This window comes from Dermacentor silvarum, chromosome 3 (genome assembly GCF_013339745.2).
Source record: "Dermacentor silvarum isolate Dsil-2018 chromosome 3, BIME_Dsil_1.4, whole genome shotgun sequence".
NCBI classification, from domain to species: Eukaryota; Metazoa; Arthropoda; class Arachnida; order Ixodida; family Ixodidae; genus Dermacentor; species Dermacentor silvarum.
The window spans coordinates 220922917-220947774 of record NC_051156.1 but is presented as its reverse complement, the minus strand read 5'-3'; the positions used below and the strand labels follow the sequence as shown (position 1 = coordinate 220947774).

The window sequence follows — 24858 nt, the reverse complement described above, 5'->3', positions numbered from 1 at the left end:
CCTCGAGGACTACCGAGGTGTCTGCGACCCGGGCGAGCCTTTCGCGCGCATCACCGCAGTCAGGCAGGTCAGTGGTACCGGTCCAGTAGCTCGCTGCTGCCGCGGACTGACCAGTGGCTCGAGTGGAAGGGAACTCATTGTCTCGCTCAACGTTCGAAACATGGCGCCACTTGCCATTCAGGCTCGAGTTGCGGGCGAGAAACTCGGGCTGACGAAGTTTTCGGGGATACAGGTATCCGGTGACCTAATTAGAACGGCAGAAAGCTGAAATATATAACGCCGTTGGAAGCCAGAAGAAAAGTTAGTCGCCTTTCATTACTTCACAATTAACTGCATTTCAGGAAATATTAACTTAGTTTAGCTCTACCAAAAACTGTAACGCTCACTAGGCCAACAAGACAGAGATTCTTCTCTGCCGACTGTTGGCGACAGCAGTTTACAGGACGGAAAACGCCGTGGCCAACGGTTTAAAGGAACGAAAACGCTGTCGCCAGCAGTCGGCAGACCAAAATCGGTGTCGTGTCGGCCTAGTGTGAACGAGGACAACGCGACACAGTCATGAACATTCTTTAGCAACAATCTTCGCTCGCGCTAACGCATTTCGATATAGTTTCTTCCCGCGCACGGTTGCGGAGGGGACTTATTTGCCACCTAGCATATTTACCTCTGATGATTTCGTTAATGAAATACACTGCCGCGTTTCGAATCTCTAGCCACACTAGTTATTTTACGCTTCTGGCTATTTCGTTAGGCATTCCCACCACATGTGTATTGTGTTTTTCCCTTTTGATGACCACATTTGTTAAACAATTTTCATGATACGGTTTTTAATTTTCTTTATGATATGTATTGTATCTTGTGTTCATCTCTTGCGTTGTTTGATTCTATACTTTTGTATTTTACACGAAGCCCCTCCTGCTCGAGCCAAATCATTGGCTTGCAGTATTTCGAAATATAATAAATAAATACAAATAACATGCATATAAGAGGAACGTTAAGGACCGCACAAACGCCGAGTATTAAAAGTGGTAAAAGCTGGAAGCACACGTGCGTGTGCGTGGTAGAACGTGTGCAAGGTCAGCCTTCGATTATCCTAAGGAAGGATTGTCATTGCCCAATCGGTGTGCTCAATCGAATCGGCGTGCGATTGCGAATCGGTATGCTCAATTGGTAACAGCGATGCTGTAAATGCGACTAGAAGCACTCAAAATATTATATACCAGTTTTCACAACTTTATGAAAAATACTAAATCACTCACGAAATCTATATTTTGAAGAAATGTGAGGAATGTTAGCGGAAATAGGCAGGCAAATTTTGAAATGTCGGTGTCAATTCGGGGTATAGTTTTCGGCCTGTTTAGAAGCGTTATATGAAACGCTTAAAAAGCTTTTCCATTTCTTCGGGATTGCCATAAATGGCAGAGATTTAATATTTGAAGCAAATTGGGACCACACTAGGGTGACGTGTATCGAAAGTTTAAGTGTCTAGGTTAATCATGTGCTTTGAAAATAATTACTGAATACTCATCTTCTCGCAATTTTTATACGTTATAGGTGGCATGTAGTTGTTGTTCTCAGGTCTCTTCGGTGAACTGTGCAAATCAGTGTTTATATCTCGTTGTAAATGGAAACATGTTGTGCGTGACGAACGATAATTGTTTCGCCTGTGTATCTTAATTGCAGCCTTTGTAAGAAGTTACTTAATCAAGCGTTCCAGAGGGTCATACTGCAGTTATCACAATGTTTCACAATGTCCTAAAGCAACTGCATAAGATACCAACTTCCATTGCGGCGAAAACGATGGGAACGTTAAATGTAATATGTGACAAAACTTTCGCGTTCCTGGCTTAAATCGAAGCGTTGCAAAGAATTACTGAACCCTCATTTTTATTTTATTTTTCCCCATTTTTTCTTATTTTCATGTGTCATATACGAGATTCGTGGTTGATTTCTCCGGTATCGTTCGTGAACTAGAAAATGCACCTTGTTTATTTCGTGAAATTGAGGACCAAGATATGGATAATGTGTACCCAAAGTTCTAAATGGATAATGTGTACCCAAAGTTCTAAATATGTGGGTTAATTGCTGCACTCACAATAAATTACGTAAGCAAGTGCGTTATGAGTGTGCTTTACGAGTGGCGCAGAATTTAGCCCGCTGGCATGGCATAACTACATGTGCCACAAAAATCAAATGTAGCAAAATGGGGGGACCTATATGGCGGATTCGTATGCGAAGTCAAATGCGTATGCATTAAACACAGTACCTGGAAAAAAATTTAAGCAAGTGTTTGCAAGTGTCACGCTGCCGTTATCGGCTACGTTTCCCAATGTCCCGATAGAACTCTGCGCTACACATAATTTATATTTAGTACAAATAGGGGGAATGTTTAGTGCAATGTGTGGCAAAATGTTAACGTTTGTCACTTCATTAGGTGTTTTAAAAATTATTCTTGAACATTCCTTTTTTTTTTTTGCTATTTCCATGCGTTATAGGAGGTTCGCCCGGTGCCCTAGCTCTGTGAACTAAGTAATGCACCTTGTTTATGTTTGAGGAAAGTAAGGGCCAGGTAATGGGTGATATGTAGGTAAAGTGCAAAGTCTGTGGGTTAAATGTGGGCTTTGAAATAAATTATGCATGCAAGTGCTCTAGAGTGTCATGAGTGTTTTACGAGTAGCGCAAAATTTAGCGCGCTGCTGTGAGAGAACTAAAAACTCCACCAACATCAAATTGAACAAACATGTTTAAAAATGGGAGGAAATTTTGTGTGTGAAGTGGAATGCCTTTGAAATAAATACACAGTTTGTAAAAAAAAAAGTTCTTAAGCATATGCTCGAATCTCGAAAGCGTTACGTGAGCATTTTATGCTGTTTCTCAGTGTCCCGCGAGAACTCTACGCTACTCAAAGTTCACATATTTGCGAAAATAACGAGCCCGTTATGGGTAATGTGCAGGCGAAATTGAAAGTGTTTTGGTTAATCACGGCATGCGCAACAAATTGCGTTTTCAAGCGATCCTGAGCGTATATGATGGACTTTTACGAGCGGCGCGAAATTTTGCACGCAGCCGGGGCTTAACTACAAATGCCACCAAGATCAAACTTATCAACAGTGGGCGAACCACCATGTCAAATATGTGCGCGAAGTTAACTGCATGTGGATGAAATAAAGCTTTTGCTGAAAATTCTGAAACAAGTGTTAGCAAATGTCACTCTACCATAAACGAAGTTCGAAGTATGTGAACAAATTACAGCTTTAGCCGTAAATTACGTATGCAGGCTTATAAGCGTGTCTTAGGCACAACGCTGCATTTAACCTGCTGCTCTAGGAGTACTGTAAGCGCCACCAAGATCGCATTTAGCAAAAATGGGAGAAACTTTATGGCCAATTTTCTCGCGAAATAACGTGAGTGGTGATGAATTACTTAAATTGTAAAATTTATTTACCAAGTGTCCGAAGTCGTTATATATGTTGGAAAGGTTTCAAACGCACTAGTCAAATAGGGCCAACGTTTCAAAGTGTGATTCAATTACAAGCAACTCACATTTTTATTGCAATCGCTCGAAACATAAAGCTTCGGTGGAAATTGGGTTGTGATTGTTCAAGGTCATACAAGTCTGCCGTCTTTTTTCGGAAGTGAACACGAGTGGTCATAGTTTGAAACTTAGTTGAGGTTTGCGTTGTCCTTTTCATTCCTCTTCCCAGTCGGTGGTATTTTATGCCTGCTTTAAAAAAATCGTGATCAGGTATGTTTTGCGCAGTTACTCCCAGTGCCTGTAGTATCGACATCGAACTTTTGACAGCGCGAGAAAGTTTCGGCAGGTCAGCCAAAACAGTGGCATACCTTTCGTTGTTAATATGGATTCTAAAGTTGTGAATTTGGTTGTTTAATTGCTGAATTTGAGCATGCACATTTGTTTTAGATACTAACACCATTTATTCTCGGTGATACTATTTCGTTGTTTTCATATCGCAGATTATCGACTCGAAACCACCGGCAGGGACAAACTGATTCCACGAGCAACCAGAAGGGGCACCCGCCGTCGTCATTAGCTGCAATGATCCCTACTGCAACACTTACTGTTTTTACGCTTATGTCGCGTATTGCGTCATTAACGAAATACAGTTCACCTGTATACAACGAACATAATATACGTATCTGTTTAGCACGGTACGGTCTGGTACATCATATATGAAAACCTCGCATATGGATTAATAAAGTACTTTAAAAATTCCCCTCAAAAGTTTCTTGTGCCAGTTGTTTTGAACGTCTTACCGTGGCCGCTGCTATTGAGGCACTCTTATTCGACCGGAAACACCTGATAAAAAATGGTATGCAGATTCTAAGCACTTCGAAATCAGTGTTACGCGAAGAATTTTGCAGGTAGCTGGCTATCCAACTTCGTTTGAGGTTCAGCAAAGTGTTACGAGATGGAACAACCTGTTTGTGTAGCGCGAGTGTGATGCCAGCATGTGTGTGACGTTAGCAGCAAAGCGACGGAGGCATGAGGATTGCTTTCTTAATGCGAAAGCATTATATGCCCCATCACGCTAAAAGCCGGCCTTGTCGTCGGCGGCGTGACCGAAAGATGGTACCGAAAATGGCCGACGGCGCTAAGAGTAAAAACTCGTCAGAAGTGCGCGGATTCACGTCAAATTTTATCAGGCAGGTTTGTGTTAACAAAATCAATTAATGCAATTGAGAAGAAAATTTGGCACACTTCAGTCTCGGTGGGAATCGAACCCGGGCCTCCGGGTTGCGACAGACGACCACGCTTCCCCGACGCCGCCGTAGCTCCACGGTTGTGCTTTATTTATTTATTTATTGAGCTCCACCGCGGTTGTGCCTAGTGCGCGCGCCATTTCCCAAGTCACGTAACTGCCTCCGTCACTGCCTCCAACGTGTCACTTGCTCTTCGGATTTCATCGGTGCTGTGTCCACTGTGATGCACTCTCGACGCCAAATCGTGAGTGTATACAATGAGGCGTGCCTATATAGTGCGTGCGTCATTGCACACGTCACGTCGCTGCCTCCCGCGCGTCACTTGCTCTTCGGATTTCATCGGTGCTGAGTCTACACAAGACACGGACATGTCGAAAACATAGGGCGAAAACATAAATCGAAAACATTTCACCTAAGCGATTAAAACGCTTTTGCATTCCCAGACGTAAGCAGTCTTCGGTGTCTCTCCTGAATTTTTTGTACTCCGGCTTAAAAAAAAAAGAAAAAAAAAAGATTACTAGCGTTACCACGTGGGCCGATACCGAAGGCGGTGGAATGTTGCGTAGTGCCTCAGAGCGCGAGCTGCCAGGAGGGAAGTTGTGTGATAAGGTCGTTCTTTGGGAACTTGAACAACTTTGTGGTATGTTTGTTTGTCCGTACTTGATCTCTTTCACACACCCAATGACTCAAGCTGTCTACTAGCTTGGGCCACTAGGTGCGTTCTAGCTGCCGTCTTGCCCATCTGACAACATGGGACCCTGGGCATGTGCCCGAACAGACAACTTAATTGCTGCTGGCAACTGTCCGGTCTATAGTAGGCAACTTGGCTCACTGGTTATGTGGCACTGGGTGTGTATGTGTATAGAACAATTAAAGATTGTACGTCAAGCTCTTTAATAAGCACGCTGCACGTGTACGTAAACTCTGTCTCGTTACTTTCATAATAATAATCATAGTAATAACAACATGTGAAACTTATCCCCACCAATCGCACACCTGTCACAGGAAAGATTGATAATTGCATTAACGTCGCCAAACATCTCCAATTAAATGACGTATGCGCCGCCCATTTTTTTTTATTTAAATGGCCTCAAGCGAAGCGACACAGGGACTAACTTACCTACCACAAAATACCTGGTAAAAGCCAAACAATGCTTCGCATTCACAGTGCATTCTAACTTGTGAAAGCTTCAACCTGCCGCGCAGACTTAGTCCTTGGCCTCTTGTTGGGATGTCTTTCTCTCCTCCTCCCTTTTGCAGTCATCTGTGTGTCTTGCTACGTCTGAATTAAAATAGCAAGAAACCGTCTATTTTCTCTTTGTTTAATGCAATTAGAATTCTTTAGGAACTTTACCCACTTCGCGGTATGTTTGCATCTAACCTCTTTCACACTATACAACTTAGACCACTGGGTTTGTGCCCAAATAGACCACTTGGACCATTGGGTATACGCAACTTTATCTTTATATCTTTATCTTTATATCTTTATTTATTTCCAACAGATCGGGGGAGACAGGGAAGAAAAGCTGCAAGTGCAGCTTGAAGAAACACCCTGCCCCCTATGGTCACAAGACATGGGCAACGCGGAGCTGCCGCGTGTTTTTGACAACATAAAAATACACAATTTCCAAGAATGCATGAGAAGTACTAAGTGAAAAGTGAGCAATTGCGCGTAGATCAGTTACGCAACGTTTCACACATCACAGAAGAAAAAAATATATATATATACACACATATATATAATGTAAATGCATACGAGAAGCTGTACACTGAACTAATCTCCACTCCCCAAATAGCTGACCGTATAAACATGAATGTTAGTCCTGCTGATTAAGTCGAGAAAATTCGGATGGAGTAAGTGCACATATATCAATTCCAGATTTGCTGTAAGCATTTAAAAGCCTTGGTAAGTTGTTTTTTAGCATTTGTGAGCTGTAATTAGTTCTGAAACGGTGCACTGTCCAGGGTTCTGTGTTTCTTGTGAAACGTGAGGGGACGCGTTCTTCTAAACAAGATAATTTAACAAGGGATAGATCATTTTTCCTGTTCATGTGATAGAACTTCTGCAAAAGTCGACGCCTATAAGTTTCGTGCACTGTGATAATTTTAAACTTGTCAAATAAGTGTTTGGTGTGTGCATCGTACCGGACATTTGCGAGGACGCGTACTATCCTTTTCTGTAATAAAAATAATTTGTTTAAATTCGTATCAATTGTAGTGCCCCATACGAGGTGACAATAATTGATATGAGAAGCGAATAAGGCGTTATATAAGAGTACTTTAACTGATGTAGGAAGAAGGTATCGGTTACGGCTTATTATACCTGTTATCTGACTCAGTTTTTGCGTTACAAAGTTTACATGGTCATTCCATAGTAGTGATGAAGAAAAATGGACGCCTAGGATTTTGATGCTTTCTACAACTTCAATCTGAGCATTATTATACGCAATTCCATGTAGCAAATGGGAGGCGCTTCCTTTGGGACGGAAAATTATAGCTTTAGTTTTGGTTGAATTGACACATAAACAGTTTTGCTTTGACCATGTGCTAAGATTCAGGAGCACTTCATTTGATATTGTGATAAGCTCGGTGTAAGAACGTGACGTTAGAAATATGCTGGTGTCGTCTGCGTAAATTATAAATTTTGCGTTGAAATAAATATTTACAATATCGTTAACATAGAGATTAAAAAGCAAAGGACCCAGAATGCTGCCTTGAGGTACTCCAGAAAGTATAAATCTTTCTTGGGACCTGAAGTTATTTATCTGTACATATTGGCGTCTATTTTGAAGATACGACTTAAGAAATTCGAGAGGAAGTCCTCTAACTCCATAACGATTGAGCTTATGAAAAAGAATATTGTGGCTAATATAATCAAACGCTTTGCTGAAATCTACAAACAGACCGAGAGTGAGGAGCTTGTTTTCGAAATTGTTAAGAATATATTCTTTTTGATGCAGTAGAGCTAACTCAGTAGACTTGTCTTTTTGAAACCCATACTGAGATTCGCTAATTAAGTGGTGCTTGTTACAAAATGAGTTTAAACGTACAAATATTATTTTCTCTAAAGCTTTGGAAAAGATAGGGAGAACGGATATGGGCCGGTAATTATTTATGTCTAACCTGCTGCCTTTCTTATGGAGTACTGTTACTCTCGCAGTCTTCATCTTTGCAGGAAAAACACCGGTTGCGATGCACAAGTTGTATATGTGTACAAGTAGCTCAGCGATCTCATGTAGCACAAATTTTACGGGTGTCATTTGCATCCCATCAGGATCAATGCTTGACGAATTTTTAAGACTAGAAAATACTGTGTGCACTTCATGAACATCTGTAGGCTGGAAAAAGAGCGTGTTCTGATTTGGAGGGAAAGTAAGGTCCGGAAGTTTTGCAGAAGTAACGTAGGTATCGCGATACACAAAATGTTTATTAAACTGTTCAACCATTTCCTGCTGTGATAACTGCTGTCCTTTGTAAGCAATTCTTTCTATAGGCTCGCTCCTTCTTTGTCGCCCCAATACAAAATTCAGCTTATTCCAAAGTTTATCGCTCTGTGAGCATGAAGAAAACATTTGGAAATAATAAGCATCTTTTGCTTTTCGTAACTCTTTGGTTAGTTTATTTCTGTACTCTTTAAAAACCTTCAGGTCAGCAGGGTCACGGTATTTTACAAATTTACCATAAAGCTGGTCACGCTTCTTTATTTTCTTAAACAGGTATTTTGTTAGCCAAGGCTTTCTGAAATTTTTATGCTTCCGTTTTTTGTAGACGAAGTGTTTTGAATAAACATCAACAAACATTGTGATAAACTTAGTGTAAGCCATTTCCGCATTATTTTCCTGAAGGATATTATCCCAGTTAACCTCGCTTAGTTCTGCCTGAAATGCCCGCAGTGTTTGTTCACTAATGTCCTGATATAATATGTCAGATTCGTTTCTGCGTATCGCAATATTTGCACTTTCAACGTACATACAAATTGGCATGTGATCACTAATGCAATGCGCCAAGACACAACTGCTAATACAGGAAGGAGGGATAACTTGTCAAAAAGAGATCAAGCGTCGTTTCACTTGCAGCTGTAACCCTAGTTGCTGATTCTATGGCATTAATGCAACCATTCTGGACAAATGTGTTTACAAACTCGTGTGTCGCTGCATTTTCAGAACCCATATCAATATTCATGTCACCACCAATAACTACGCATTTTCGGTTTTCATTAACAAATGACAACAGATTATCCATAAATGTGAAAAAAGCACTCAAACTGCCATCAGGAGGTCGGTAACAAACAACAAATAACGTATCATTGGTTTCAACACATAGCACCTCAATATTTTCATTCGTACACGAAAAGTTACTAAATAGATCACATGATATAGACTCATTTACCAACAAGGAAACACCTCCTCCACGCCGTGATTCTCTGTTTAAATAGAATGCTTTCTTATTAGGTAACTGAAAAATATTGCTAGCGTCAGTGTACCACGTTTCAGTAAACATAACTACATCGCACAAGTTACCTATTTCTGAAAAGAAGGTTTCCAGTTCCGTTGCTTTATTATTCGCAGATTGCACATTTAGATGTATAAAGCTTAATCCTCTTTTTTGTACGCATAGTGTAGAGAACCATTCTGCCTTTGTTTTATAGCCTAGGTGCATAATGATTCTATTGAGCTCAAAGGTATCCTGTATTAATGAGCTAGGGCCGAAAGTTCGTCAGAGCATTTTACAACAACCGCAGGATCGCCGCTATTTTTACGTACCAGGACTTTCCCATTAGAACACCACACATACCTATAACCAGCACTTTTAGCCCATTCTTTAGCAAAGTAGAGAAGCTTTCTTGTACGGAGGGTCAGATTTTCAGCTATGTAAACCTTATCACCACTGTTTCTCAGGTTTCGTTTGTTGGCGAGCCAAGCATCGGCCAATTCCTGGCGTGCAAAACGCACGATGATTCCTCGCGGCTTCCCGGGCTTTCCAGGTAACCTATGTAGGGCTACGACATCTTGCCTGCACAACAAGGCGACCTGTAATCTTTGAGCGACTCCATTCACTTTGCTCAACAGGTCTTCTCCGTCATCCTCAGTGACACCTTGAATTTCCAGATTTAACCGCCTGCTCCGTCTCTGAAGATCCTCAACATCAGATTCCAGCTGCGAAAGCTGCTGAATTGCGCCCTGTTTCTCAATTTTTTCCAACCGGCTCTTAACGTCTTTTATATCGTTATCATGAGTATCCAGCCGTTGCTGAATAGCGTCGAAATGATCAGACAAGACCTGAACAGATTTTTCCATGCATGAAACCTGGGCCGGAAGCTCGAGAAGAGAACTTAGTTTGCGGTCAATTTCTGCCAACTTTACAAGGATGTTATCAGATGCCTGATTTGCAGCGGAAACTTGGCTCTTGCCACCAGCAGGCTTACAGAAGGAGCATTTCCACGCCTTCAGTGACGTCTCGCGCTTGTTAATAAACGCCTTTTCAGACACTCCAGAACAATCCCCTACATGAAAAACAAACTCGCACTCAGAGCAAACCAGAACCCGGTCAGCATCGTCCAGCGAAACACGGCAAGCATTACAACGGCCCATTGCGCACGTCTTGCACTTACAAAAAAGGAAAAGATGGCGACACTTCAAGAGACACAAAACACATTAAAACGGTCAACCGTTTGATACACCTCGACGGCAGCAGCGGAGCAAGAAAAAAAAAGAAAGAAAGAAAGAAAAAAAAAGAAAAAAAAAGAAAAAGAAAAAAAGAAAAGAGGGGAAAGCAACCAACCTGGGAATTGCAGAAGAGCTGTTTAGAAACGTGTGCGATGCGCTCCGCGGCTGCCGTCAAGTGATGGGAAACGCCCCACGAAATGATCAAGATTGTTGATCCACGCCGGCAGGGAATGCACACGTCAGTGTCCAACTTCTTGCCGCGCCAATTTCAAAGAAGAAAGGCCTCTGGTCCGGGCGATGTCGGCGTGGTTTGGCACAAGAGAATGGCAGTTCCGCAAACGTTGTACGCTCCGCATTTGCTTGTTAGTCCACGGTGAAAACCTGGGAATTGCAGAAGAGCTGTTTAGAAACGTGTGCGATGCGCTCCGCGGCTGCCGTCAAGTGATGGGAAACGCCCCACGAAATGATCAAGATTGTTGATCCACGCCGGCAGGGAATGCACACGTCAGTGTCCAACTTCTTGCCGCGCCAATTTCAAAGAAGAAAGGCCTCTGGTCCGGGCGATGTCGGCGTGGTTTGGCACAAGAGAATGGCAGTTCCGCAAACGTTGTACGCTCCGCATTTGCTTGTTAGTCCACGGTGAAAACCTGGGAATTGCAGAAGAGCTGTTTAGAAACGTGTGCGATGCGCTCCGCGGCTGCCGTCAAGTCTAGGTACGCAACGGTCAATCCCCGAAAATGGGTGTGTGCTATACACCTGGGAAATTCCTGGAAGAACTGGCCTAGGATGACTATTAAGTATGCGAATAGCGGAAACGCGTGATGTATCAGGCGTGTACTGCAGCGGAACTCCGCCTCCCACTAAACATGCTGCGCCTTCTGGCGGCGCCACCGTGAAGTAAGCACATAACCCAAGTTGGTGTCAAACAGGTTAGTTGAAGAGCCAACACATACTCAATGGCACTTATCCAGTGGCCGCAGGGACACACACTCAGTGGTGCATACCAAAGTTGGCGTCGAAGAGGTTCATTGAAGAGAGGCACATGACCAATGGCATATACGCACGTGGACGACCCATACGCACTGCGCTACCTTCGGGATTGGCTCACATCTTTTACTGGACTACCTTCGGGATCGGCACCCCCCCAAAACTTCAGTGTCATTCCACTCTGTGGATGACCAGCGGAGCTGTATATCTATGGTGATAAACTATATTGATTTAAATAAAGACACGTACGGCATGAATTTTCATTTTCTAGGGTCTTTATTATTTTGTCACTAAGGTGACTATAGCTTTGTGGTCGCTATGGTAGACGGCCATGAGTTCTGTAACGACGCTGGAAAGGTTCTTCGCGAACATCAAGTCTATGCAGGACCGATGAGGTGTGGTAGGCCCACCAATGTTTGTATAGCACTGAATGCCGAACCTTTCCAACAGAAACGCCAAAAACCACTTTCCGTCTGGTCGAGACAGGTGTACGTTGAAATCACCCAGAATTACGATGGGAGTGGAGTCGGTAGGCGTGGTCCAACCAAAGGCGTCAATCATAAAGTTCTCCAGGTCTCCCTTGGACGTCCCGGGAAGAACGTAAACTGTTGCGACAACGTACGTCACGCGGCCTACCTATCACACTGCCGGAGCGCAACTGAGATAACGTGCATATGCGGTGCGTGACGTCACCAGCCAATGAGATGCACTCGTTGGCTATTTTCAGTTTTTTTTTTTTTGGAGCGCGAGCAGTGGCACGAGCGCGTTCGCGCGGTTGCGCCGAGGGGCGCCAACCAGCCGGCTGTGGAAGAAGACGACGACGCTCGAGTCATTGCTGATGATGATAGTTTTTCGTCTACGCGCTCGGTCTACGCACGCAGCGATCCGCTGGAAGCTAGCGTAAACCAGCTCCGCTGTAAAAACTGCTGTCACAATGGCAAGAATCGCATTAAACCACCGGCAGAACACATCTCACGATGACTGTCGACGGTATGCGATTAGCATTGATAGGGAGCGTACATCCAACGCTGTTTTAGGGTGGTGACAACAAAATTTCGACCGCTATTTACCGCCATATTTGGTGGGTATAGCTGTTTGGACAAAAAAAAAAAAAAAAAAAGCAGCAATGCGCCGCGACTATGAAGTCGCGGCGCATTCCTGCTTTTTTTTTCTCACGCTCTGATGTACTCAGCTGGCACGCGATCTATTAAATTTCTTAAATTTAGTTTTGCACCAATGCGCACATGAAACTTGCATGTGTCATTAATATATTAGCTGTCTTTTTCTTTTATTTTAACATATCAAACTTACTTTTATTGCATGTCGTGCGACACATATAAAGCAATAATTTATAAGGCACGATGGCGTGCCCGTGGTAGTTTTATCTCACGCCAAGAATGTGAACTGCATTAAGCATTGTCGTTGCCTTCCACTTGTAATGGTGTTTTTCCAAGTGTGCTGTAATAAAGACTGTGCTTACTAGCCTGTTTAACTAAAACGTAGACGTGCCGTGTATTGCGCTCAGACAGGCTATGTGTCTCTGGCTGCTGAGGCCAAAATTTATTAAAAGAAGTTAATTAGTTTCACATCACCAATGGTTGAGGGAAACGTGGTCTGTCGGCTGGTCTTTCGCCATTTTAACGCGATAGCGTTCAGGGCCCGTGTCGCAGAAAATCCGGCGTCGGCAACCAGCGTGTGATCGCGGGTGGCGGAGAATATCATCCAACCACATCGACTGCGCAGGCCCTCCACGTGGTGCAAGGTTTTGATGAACAAAAATAGAATTTCTCACAGTGAAATCCGTCAAAAAAATGATGAAGTACGACTTTACCATTCGGCGTCGAATTCGCCGTCGGATTGTTTACCAATCTGCGTCGGATTGTAATTTGAATGCACGAGAAAACATAATTCTGCTACGAGGAAACTCAAAACATTTCTACCAGACCTGCGCGCGTCGGGGCAATAGCAAACAATTAATAAAATAATAAGGCCTTCACATTTTATTAAAAGACCACTTATATTGCCCCTGGAAAAACATCTTCCCAGCAATGCATTTCAGTTTAAAAGTGAAGCCGACTTTAAGGGGATCGGTGTAAGCTTGGTCTTTGTAAGCTGGCTTTCCCACGTTCAGTGTTGCAGTGAATGAAGCCTACTTGCCGTATGCGAACGATGCGATGCGAACGGGTCCCGATAACGCTATCGCGTTCTACTCTTGAGGGCGACGCTTAAGCGTACTCCAAGTTTTGGTCCCCTCATTTAACCCGCCAATTTAGCTGGCGGCGGCAAGTACCCTTACAAAGGCTGTCACCACCCAAGCAACGTAGCGACACAAACGCTGAGAATTGTTCACTCGTTGGCCCGCTGGCACATGCCGTTAAAGAGGTTCATCGAAGAGCGGCACCTACCCAGCGGTTAGTAGCACAGCCCACTAAAGCGTCGGGCTGCTGCGCTTGAGGAACCAGTGAGACGAGGGTTCGATTTCACCAAGCACAAGGTTTTCATTTCATTTAGGAGGTCGTGGAAAACGGTTTACTTACCCAGACGGTCGCAGAGTAAGAACTGCGTGAAGGCAGTCGAAGAATGCTAATCGCATTAAAATCCTGCAAAATTCATCCCGTGCTGCGAGGAATTGACCCCGCGTCGCACAGGTCCTTATAGCACGGATTTAGCTGGTTGCGCCATGCGAGGGATGCTGCGTGCAGCGACGGAACAATTCTCAGCGTTCGCTCGCACTGGCGCGACACGCATCTCGGATGCCACGCGCGGACTTCGCAGCGGCGTCGCCAGATGGCGCAGCGTGTCCAGACAGAGGAGCCCGGCTGCAGTACACGCCTCATACGTGACTCATTTTGTGGGTGGCAATATGGTGACGTCGGCATTCGTCAGGAGGTAGGTGCCGCCAGAATTTCTTTTTGTTGTACGAAAATGTTCTAATTGTTCTCGGTCGATAATATTCTTGGGAGCACACTCTCTATTCAACGACATTAACAGCGCTCCCTTACACCCTGCCAACAACAGGTCAAAGCGCCGTCATCCTTTAATAAACGTGTCGTCATCATCATTTGCATGCCGACATCTTGTATTGTTCAATTGGATAGCTGACTGATATCTAGTTTCCTAAGTGACGCAGCATGACGGCCTTTCCACGCTAGCTGCCGCAAGGACTGGACTGGCGAGAATGGGCCGATCCCGAAGACGGCCCATAGAATAGAAGTTCTTGAACACGCTGTCTGCTGCGACAGGCCAGTGCTCTCGCAGTCAATAAATTCAAAGACCGAGAAATCACTGTAGTCTGCGAAATATTTAAAGCGGAGCTATGTTTGCCTGCCCCACTGGTGTTTGACGTGTCGTCGCCGTCGTCCTGTGTTTCGTCGAGTAAAGTCGACTAACTACGAGGTTTTTCATACACGTCTGCAATCTCGGAGATACTGTTATAGTAGTAAACTGGGCCGATTCGGGAAATTATGCATAAAAACTGGGCTGGTCTTGGAAATTATGCATTAAACCTGGGTCAATCCTGGAAACGATGCATCAAAATTGGGCCAGTCCTGGATACTGTAATGAAAGGTATGTCTGCTCTCAAGGGTTTTAATGTGCTTCCTTGTAATGCGGTGCAATTCTGCAGGAACTGCAACCAAAGGCGCGGTTGAGCCGATTATGATAGCGCTACTGCATTTCAGACGCTCTAGTCTGGCATGGGGGCCTATATTATTTGCGTTTCTCCGTGTTTGGCGCCGGTGTCTGGACGATTAGAAGTAGTGGGGGCCTCTGACAAAGCGAGGTTCGTACGGGGAAACACGAAGAACGGCTGCGACGCTAGCCTGGAGGAGTGTGTAAAGGAAGCAGTTGCTTAGTGCAGTGGTGCTGGTTCATATGTCACAAATGGTTTTTGTATAGTTCAGCGCAACCAACATCTCGATAGGGGACTTACAACTGATCCTATCCTTGCAAGAAGTGTAGACCCGTTAAGCGTCATGCGTTACGTTTCGTAATTCTCACTACTCGTACTTGCTATTTTATCTACACCACGAGACCAACTCTTTTTTTTTTTTTGGTAGGGGGTAACTTGAGCTACCACAACATCTTGTGCTTTCTCATACAGCAGATTGAAATGAATGAATGAATGAATGAATGAATGAATGAATGAATGAATGAATGAATGAATGAATGAATGAATGTCACTGAGCTTGATTCAGCTATGGCCCAATGAGAGCATTTTTTCCGTTTCGCGTGCATTTGACGAAGAAATTATCACAATCTGACAAGCACGGAGGTTGTTCGCGATAATTATTGCTGATGAGTTTCTTTACACACTACTACGGGTACACGCAGTTATTGTGTCCATAGCACCGCGACCAGCTAGCCGGGCCTTGATCTTGCGACCGCATATTCAGAAGTAGAACGCTATGGGAACTTAGCCCCCACTGTGGTTGAAGCTACGTGTCTAGAGGAGTGGTGGCATTACGTGCTCGTTGAGTTTTGCTCGTCATTCACGAGCCGCTTCCGAGAGTGGAAGCAACGGACAACAGAACAAACCATCGGAGACAGAGACTCGGGTGCTGAGAGACACGGGCAAAGATCAACTTTATTATTATTTGAAAGTAGAATAAAAATAGTAATATGGATTCTTAATATCAAACATACACAGCTCTCGCATCCGCTGCTGCTTTTAGAAACGAAAAAAAAAAAAAAAAGACGTGCGTGCATACGGGCTGATGTCGGTTGGGTCGGGGAGAGAGCTGAAGCGTCAAGGTGGACCAAACGGGTATCAGCCACTGACAATTGACAATAATAACATGAGCAAACACATGCACACGCACACACACACACATTAAAAAAAAAAAAAACTTTCAAGCTGTCACCGCCCTCCCAACAAGTCAGCTAACGGAGGCAAGCGAGTAAAAGAGAAAACTGCACGGCGAGAAAGCGCTCTCTCCTCGTGAGAAAAATAATAATAAAATACACTCGACAGAAAAACGGTACACAAGGAGTCCTTTGGTTCTTTGAACAACGCGAGTGAGCGAGCGGTGAATGAAAAAAAAAAAGAAAGACTGACGCGGGAAGATGATGGTTTATAAATTACATTGCACGAAGTCGTAAGGGATGGGAGAGGGTGCGGGCAAGATATCTCCGTGTTTGTATCGAGAGACAACGCACCACGATGAACGAGAGTGGCATCACAGGGGAAGGCATGTAACTGCATCGCTGCCCTCATTTTCTTTTTGAGGCAGCGCCTCTTGCAAACCTTAAAAATACACACAACACAAGCGCACCATAGGTGAGGCAAGAAACACCGGTGCAGAGATAGGGGAAAAAAAAAAAAAAGAGCATAACACAAACGCGAGGGTGATTTGGTTTTTCTTTTCTTTCAGCTGCGATATACGAAGGCCCAGGCCAGGCAAGTACAAGAGCAGGACCTGGCGATCGTTCAATTTCGACACTCGGTTCATTCACACGGTCGATGGATTTCGCATGACTGTGTACACACTCATGGAAGGCAACAAGCAATGAGATATATAATGTATGTATATTTATATATATTTATATATTTATATGTATATATTTATTTGTATGTATATGTATAATGTACACCCAAGTGGCAGTTGATGTATCACATATTCCATACGAATGAAAAATAGGGGCTTTTTAAATGGACCAGGCATGAGAACTAAAGGGAGAAGAAAAAGTCGCACTTCCGTCAGCATTTCGAGAGAAACAGGTTCAACAGCACGCTCCGATTATTGCATCTTTTTTTCTTTTTGCCTTCCCGAACTAAAAGAAAGTAAGCGGCGTTGTTGATTATCCGATCACCATTTTAGCTGCCCTAAATAGACAACTAAGCAAAGTCGTGTTAACGCAAGGCTACTACGCTACAGACGAAGCTAACTCAACCGACTGGCCAAAGACATTCGAACGAAGGACATTCTAATGAGAGCATGAACCTTAGCATCGGTAGCGCCACACGTTAAATCGGCCAATGAAATTAATCGCCATGCGTAACAACGGACCGGTGGAAAGCTTCACGCGGGGACGAATTAATGTACGTCAACTGTCGTTTTTCTCGGGGAGAAATAGCAACGTTTATCGCATGTCTTATCTTAGAAAATTGTCGAAAACGGTGAAGGAATGTGACGGGGGGGGGGGGGGGGGGACATTTCATCTACTCGCCTCTTTGCAAGGAAAAAATAAACTAAAAGGAGACGTGGCTGCTACCATCGGCTCTTTCCCGTGATTGATGAGTGACAGGTGGAGATAACGGAAAAAACGCGCTGCGTGCCTCCGTATAAATGTGTATGCGATGATGAGACGGGTGCGTTCACTAGCTTACGCAAGGGGGTACGAACGTCCCCAAAGGTTAATTCGTCTTTTTCTTCTTTCTTTTATCGACAACTTGAGTGACACGTACGCAATAGGCGTAGCAAATACGGGGTTATCTGAACAGGAGAGCGCTCAAAGGTTTGAGTGGGATTGGAGAAAAAAAATCTCACACCTACGCTATGTGTACGCAGTATATGTATGCGTGATCTATATACCCATGCGAGGACCGGGATCGTCTATGTACAATGTCGAGTGTGACAGTTCTGAGATGTCGACGAAAAAACAAATGCTCAATAATACGAACAGGGTGTCGAAAAAAAAATATAAAAGCAACACTGTTCCGTTCTTATCAAAAAAAAAAAATCCGTGTTCTAAATGCTCTCGCATCCCGGGGACATCACCATATTTTCTTGTTTTAGCACCACAATAAGCGGATTAAAAGTCCGAAAATCAATTTCTTTAAAATGCAAACGACAACTAGAAGGGGGGAGTTGGAATGGGGAACGTTGTGCTTAAACTATGGCTTCTGACAATGTCTTGCTAGTCCCCTTTGAACCGTAGCCTGAAACTGCACACCATCAGTAGAGTGAGGTGCGCCAGTGTCAGTGCACTCACAGCTGCTTTTCAGCCTAAGCTTGGTATGCTACAGAGCTTCCTCGAAGGTATACTTATGTATAGTATGTACACACGCCTCTTGTCATCGCATGCGTTTATATATATATTTATACTTATGTATATTATATATTTATATATGTAACATTTGTCGATCCTTGCACGTGTGGAAATGAACAAGGGAAAACAAAACAGAAGCAACTTCGCATTGTCCGAGACAAAACACTCAGAAGAGAGCACAACAGCCACATCGCGAATGCACGCGCGCACACACACACGCACAGAGTCAGGTGTTCAACACGCAGGTCTATACAGAGGTGGAGTCAGACTCCCAAAGCTTGAGGGGAAAGTGGAAAGGGGGTGTGCTCGAGAGGACGCTCGCGCGGCGCCGGATCAGGTTGACAGTCAACGGACACCTGCCGGCGCCGCGCGCGCACTCGCGCCCGTGTGCAACTCAACGGTGCATTGAATGCACTGCCGAGTGTGTCAAAGAGAGAACAATGTCGGCCGAGAATACACGCGTACAGCGCTCTCACGCCAGTGACTGGGCGTCGTATGAAAGCTGTCCTAAGCGCAGCTGATGGGCCTACTGGAGAAGAAAGAAGATGACACTCGTTCCAGGATAAGTACACCCGAAGAAAGCGTGGGTCCCCGCCCCCCTCCTTTTTTGCTTGTAGCATTCGTGTGGCAGGTTCGAATAAAGTTCACGGTTTGCTCTTTCATCTTTAACCACACCAGTTGGCACTTTTCGAGCACGAAGGAAAGCTGAGCAAACGAGTGCACCCCTAGGGGGTCAATAACCAGCTGCAGCGAGCGAGAAATGAGCCCGGCTCGATTTGGAGAGGGAAAGAAAACAGTAGGGGCGATTGGACAATTGCATTGGAAACAGCGGTTTTTCTAATCTAGGGATGTAACAATGAAGCCGTCTTGCTTTTTTGCTTGGGAGTTCGATTCGATTATACAGAATACAGATCGGCGTCCAACCAGTAACGATAACGTATTCACGTGCTTTCTAGAGACCTGTTAGTGACACCTTCGGCCTTTTTGAGCTCGTCGACATTCTTGGAAAGGAAGAGAGGAAACGTTGAACGCTCACAACAGTCTAAGTACACGCATTGTTCGTTATGTTCACTGGCACAGAGAAGAAAAAAAAAGTTCGGGAGAAAAAGATCAATTCGGAAAGAATCGGATGCCGACAATGCTGTATAAGCAAATCAGTACACGCGCGAGAAAGCGGAGTGTAGCTGTCTTCAAAAAGCCAGTCCTATATTTTGGTGCCAGACGCTAGTCGGGCAAGCAAGCAGACGCGAGGGGAGAAGGCCTAACGCCGCTACACAAGCGCACCAAGCATCGTGTATCTACAGTGTCACCGGGTGCTATTCTCCAGCTTGTCGAGGCTTGTCCGGCCCGCACACAATGCTGGCATGATGCATTTCGCATCATTTCACACACGCAAAGCTGCTATCACATATCGAAAAAAAAAAAAAAACACATTGCCATCACAAATGAGCTCAAAAGCAATACCTGTACCATCACATCGCGCTTCGTGTCTTTGCCTACATCCTTAACAACTGGCAGCAGAATGTTAGCTCCTCAAACGCGTGCGCCTCTAGTTGTTTCGCGCTGGTTATTCGCTGTCCACGCAGCGGATGCTCTTGAATTACGGATAGGGCATGCAGTATTGCTACGCGTGTTCCGAATAATGCATGTAGCTCCTTTTTCAAGTCCGATTACGGGAAGATCGCGGATCAAATTGTGCAGGGCTACGTTAAGTAAGTAATGACGAAATACGAATAGACAGCATATTTGAATCCGTGCATGCATGCATGCATGCTGTAGCTGAACTATACGGTAATTGCCAATGCTCTTGTAACTTAGTTGGTGTTGCGACAAATTTGTTTTTTCTTAGCATGACTTATTAACGCGGACTCGATTAAAAACAGAACAGTAGGATACTGCAACGAGTGCATCTGTAGATAGTTTGCGACTTTTCAGCGCACCACGTGAGAAGAGGCCCTTTCTTGTTTTTCTTTTGTTTTCTTCACGGAAGGCATTCAACGGCTGCTTGTTAGGCGAAGAATGGGACTAGCACGTACTGACAGCGGACATAGCACAGATAATAGGGGACTAGGCGGTAACAAAGGCGTGACTGAGTCCAAAAAAAGAAATATATAAAACATGTGTGCATAAATACCACTAGCTCCGGTACAAGACACGCCAGCTCTGTGTTACGAAATCTCTGCAAAGAAGGGACATAGTCGATTCCCGTTTTCAATAAGGACAACAGCGGCCGCCGCTGAAGCTTCTGTGCGCGTCTTTGGCTTCGTGTGAGTTTTCTCCCGCCGGCTCTCTGCAGGTTCACTGCGGCGTTGTTAATGGACTCGTGCCGTTCGCCTTCGCCAGTCACGACGGTGGTTTCCTTACGGAGAAACGAGGGACTACGTTCCCCGGATGGCTGTCTAAATCGCAAGGACTGGCAATGGCGACGAATGCAAGACTTCGCAGAATAACATCTAACGCAGGAGCAGCTTAAGCGCCAATAACGCCACGAAAGAGGCTAAGGATATCTTTCTTGCGTTTTTTTTCCACTCGGAAATTTGACAGGGGACAAATGCTTTCCAGTAGTCAGCTCACGCCGGCATACAGATGCTACGCTCAAAATTCTCGGCTACAAAAGCTGCTTGAATACCTTCTTTCTGTATCTACATGAAAAGCACCAAGTGTTACGCAGTTTCCATTGCACAAATAGTGGTGACGCGTTGCTATCTTGCGCCAGGCTGCATTGGCATAGATGAAACGGCTACAAGTTGGTGGGATGTATGAGACCTTTGGTCAGCCAAGTTAATTAACAAGTGCTCACGAGAGGCAAAAACTCAATGGCATTCCTTAGAGCGGCGACGATAAAATACAATTGGCGAGCTAGCAGCCGGTACTTTTGCGTGTGCGCCCCAGCATACGCAAATGCCTCTATATTAATAGAAAACGCTGGGCTTATGCCACGAAGATTAGCTTGCTACGGCTTTAAAACCACGTCAACGAGATTTGTAAGGCTGACGCGGCAACAGTGTCAATCACCACAAACCATAGAGAAATGAAACATCACAACGCGTCTTAAAAACGTACAAACGTAAAAACAACGAACGGTTCTAGACCACAGTTCTGCGCGGAGACATACACACAGGTTCGCTGCACTCGGAGCACAGTGTGACGTAATAGTCTGGTCGTTCAGAGTTCGGCTCGTGGGCGCAAAAGTCTAGTCGAATACGTCAATGCTTGAAAGGACAACAACACAAACAAGAGAAGCGAAGAATGTGAGAGCTAAGGCCACATTGCACCGGGCTCGAAGAGGAAGCGGTGGCTCCGAGTGGGTGAAAACGGCGCGCGACAGTCCCGCAGGCGCGTCACGTTGCCCACAATGAGTTCACAGGGCGCGTATTGTGTCCTCGCAGAAGCCCCAAACCAACCACCGCTTCCAGCTATAGTTCAACGAGTACTTTCACAGCTGCGAAACTTGTTCCAGGCGATGTTCTGTTTAGAGAATAATAAAAAAAAAAAAAAAAAGAGGTGTGGCCCCTGAACTTTGACGGCCACTGAAATCACCGAATCGCAGGGTTTCGTCTGGTGGAAGCGATTCTTGCACCGGTCTCACACCTCAGGCAGTAAACCTAATATTGACATTGGGAGGCAGGGACGGGCCGTGTGTGAAGTCACGGAGCTGGCAACCGAGTTGGATCACTACTTCGGTTTCGACGTTGCTCGGGTGGAGGCTTCGAACGGGCTATAGTACCAGATGTGGGCAGCTGCGTGCCTAGGCGTGTTCCATTTTAGAACTCCCAGTCGTCGCCGCGTTCCTCGCCACGGTTGTCGAGCCTCTGCTCCAGCTTTCGCATCCCGTCGCCGCTGCTGCTCGATTTCTTGGCGGTGGTGCACAGCTCGAGTGCCGTCTCCTCCTCTTCTTCCTCGTCCTCTTCCATCTCGTCTCTCTCGGCACTCTTGCGGGCCTCGTCGGCGGCCGCTACGGGGTCCACCCGCACCGTCTCGCGAAGCCGCAGCCCGAAGTCACCGGCGGCGGCCGTTTGACGGACGCAGACCCCGTTGATGATGGCGCTTTCCGCATCACCTCCCGCCACGCCGCAGTCATCGTCCGCGTTCGCACTTGCGTCGTCGTCCTCAGCGTCGTCCGAGTCCGGCGACAGGCCCGGATCCACCCACTTGGGCGCCGCCGGTTTCCGCCGTCTACTGCTGTAGCTGTTGTGCTGAGCGCCGACGGCAGCGCTCCGCGGCGGCGCTGGCGAGGGCGTCGAGATGCTCTCTTCCTTGAGAGAGTCGCGGTCGCTTCCTGCGGCCGCCGGTTCATCCTGGGACAAGTTAGAGTCGTCCAGGTCTTCGGTGGGCGTTCCGCCGCCTCGAGCCCACGTTTTGCGGCCCGAGGACGCCTGGCTGGACGACATGCTCAGGTCCAGCGTGCCTTCGTCGTTGCCCTGCTGCGACGACGGAGAGTAGCTGTTGTAGGCGTTTAGGGTGAGGTTGCCGCCGCTGCCCGCACCGAAAGTACTCGGGCCGCTCTTGTCCCCGCCGCTTCCGTGCATATCGGCGAGCCGCTGAACGAGGAGGCACCGGAACAGCGCGGGGTCGAAAGACGCGGAGCCCTCGCGCGAACCGGGCGGTGGGCCGAGAAGCGTCGGCGGGGGTGGCTCGCTTCGCGACTGGTTATCATCGGGCCCCGGAGAGACGACGTGCTGCTTGAGTCGCATGCGGTGGTTGTGAAACCAGTTGGTGATGGTGCGCACCGAGAGTCCCAGCTCGGCCGCGAGGAACTCGATGGTGGCCGTGCTCGGGTACGGGTCCATGGAGAAGGCAAGCCGCAGCGCTTCCTTCTGCTCGTCCGAGAAGAGCACGCGCGGCTTCTTGGCCGCCGGGAATGGGGACGGCGGTGCCGCGAACGGGAAGCTCCCGGCGCCGACCGCCATGGCCGGAAGCGAAGGCGGTTGCGCCTCCATGGGCCGCGGAGCAGCCTCCAGGTCCACGTGCGTCCGTCGCCGCTTGTTCGCTGCACAAGAATCGCGGGTCACTGCCTACCTGCCGTTTTCCACGACGCGAAAACCGGTTTCGCATCGCTATTTACACAGGCAATGAAGCTACAGAACTTGTGAGGTCCAACATGGATATATATATATGCACTTTGTGCCTCTCATGATTAGGCAGGTACCTAAATGGGTTAAAAAAAAAAAAGCAGACGCACTGTCGGCGTCTAAAGCTTTCGGGACGCATGCTATATTCGAGAAGCCTTGACTGCTGCGAGGCCTGGACACGCAGCCGGAAATTCAGATCAGATTCGAGAACCACGTCTTGAGGCCAGTGCGGCCAGCACACCTATCTAATTTTTGAAAAGCTGCACGGAAGCGACACACACAGCTACGCATACATACACATACACTAGTAGGTGACTAGTAGTTTTGACACCTACAGCACTAGTCTCTGGAAGGTATTTACGTTACGTCAATTAACGCCGTAATCGCTTTAAAGAACGCGGCGTTCTTTTTCATCGATTTAAGCTATGTGTTGCAATTAAAATGAGCGCCAAACAATAGAAAATTTTATATTGCGTACGCAAACGGGTTAGGTTGCCCAAAGGGTCCTCTGCGTACGCAAAGCTCCACGCCCGGCTTGCGTTATTTTGCACTCCTTTGGGGTCCTTTTGTGTAGCTTTTTGCGTTCTTTTGTAAGCCCGGCGGTCCGCGTCCCGCTACTTTGCGTACGCGAAGCCTAAAACTGTACATTAAAAGCAAAGTGAGAGTATACAGCAGCAAGATGCTGCCCGTTAGCACTTCCGAGTACATGCGATCGCGAAAGAGTGCGCAAATTTTCCCACTAGTGGCAAAAAGAAAAAAAGAAAAAAAAAAACCGCAGACAGCTCACCTTCTCTGCGCTCGTTTTTGATGACTTGCAGCTTCTCGACGTTGTGCGGGTCGTTGAGCCAGAGCTGCATGCGGATGAAAGGCTCCCTGCCCTTAATGCTAAGCATGTGCCATGGCTTGGGCTTGGACAGCAGTTCACTCACAGAGCCCTGAGACAGCCCCAGCACGGCCTCGCCGAAGATCTGCGAGAGTGCGCGATAATAATATTTAAGGGACCCGAACAAAGTGCAGGGCAACGTTAGATAAAAAAGTTGTTTAGCCATCGTAAGCTGTTACAGTATGCAACCATTCGCCTTGGTATATATACTGGCTGTTGAACAAGTTTGCTGCAACACTGTTTAGGAATAATATTAAGTGACTAAATTGTAGAGCACAACTGCAATTTCAATGCGAGTAATGCAATTACATGAATGTAACTCCTATTTCAAGAAATACAATTTCAACCGAAACATTTGATTGACCACGCGCGGCTTCTTGGCCGCCGGGAATGGGGACGGCGGTGCCGCGAACGGGAAGCTAACGGCACTATTCCATTGTACGAAATGTTTGTTAACCGGGCTTGTTCATATGACGACATAGTACGACAAGCAGAGAAAAACGGGACAAAGACTACAACGTCCATGATGTTCGTTTAT

General features: G+C 46.0%; 1 protein-coding gene across 6 annotated transcripts in view; it reads right to left on the bottom strand.

Moving 5' to 3' along the window:
• Positions 1-15934: 15934 nt before the first annotated feature.
• Positions 15935-24858, bottom strand: part of LOC119446713 (homeobox protein cut-like) — a 365290-nt gene continuing 356366 nt past the window's right edge. For all 6 annotated transcript variants that reach the window (XM_037711232.2, XM_037711235.2, XM_049664342.1 and 3 more), the window contains 2 exons: positions 24225-24405; positions 15935-23355 (listed from right to left, as the gene is read on the bottom strand). In XM_037711232.2, coding sequence (XP_037567160.1) covers positions 22130-23355; positions 24225-24405 — 1407 coding nt within the window. In that variant the 3' untranslated portion in view covers positions 15935-22129. The remainder of the gene's footprint in view (positions 23356-24224; positions 24406-24858) is intronic.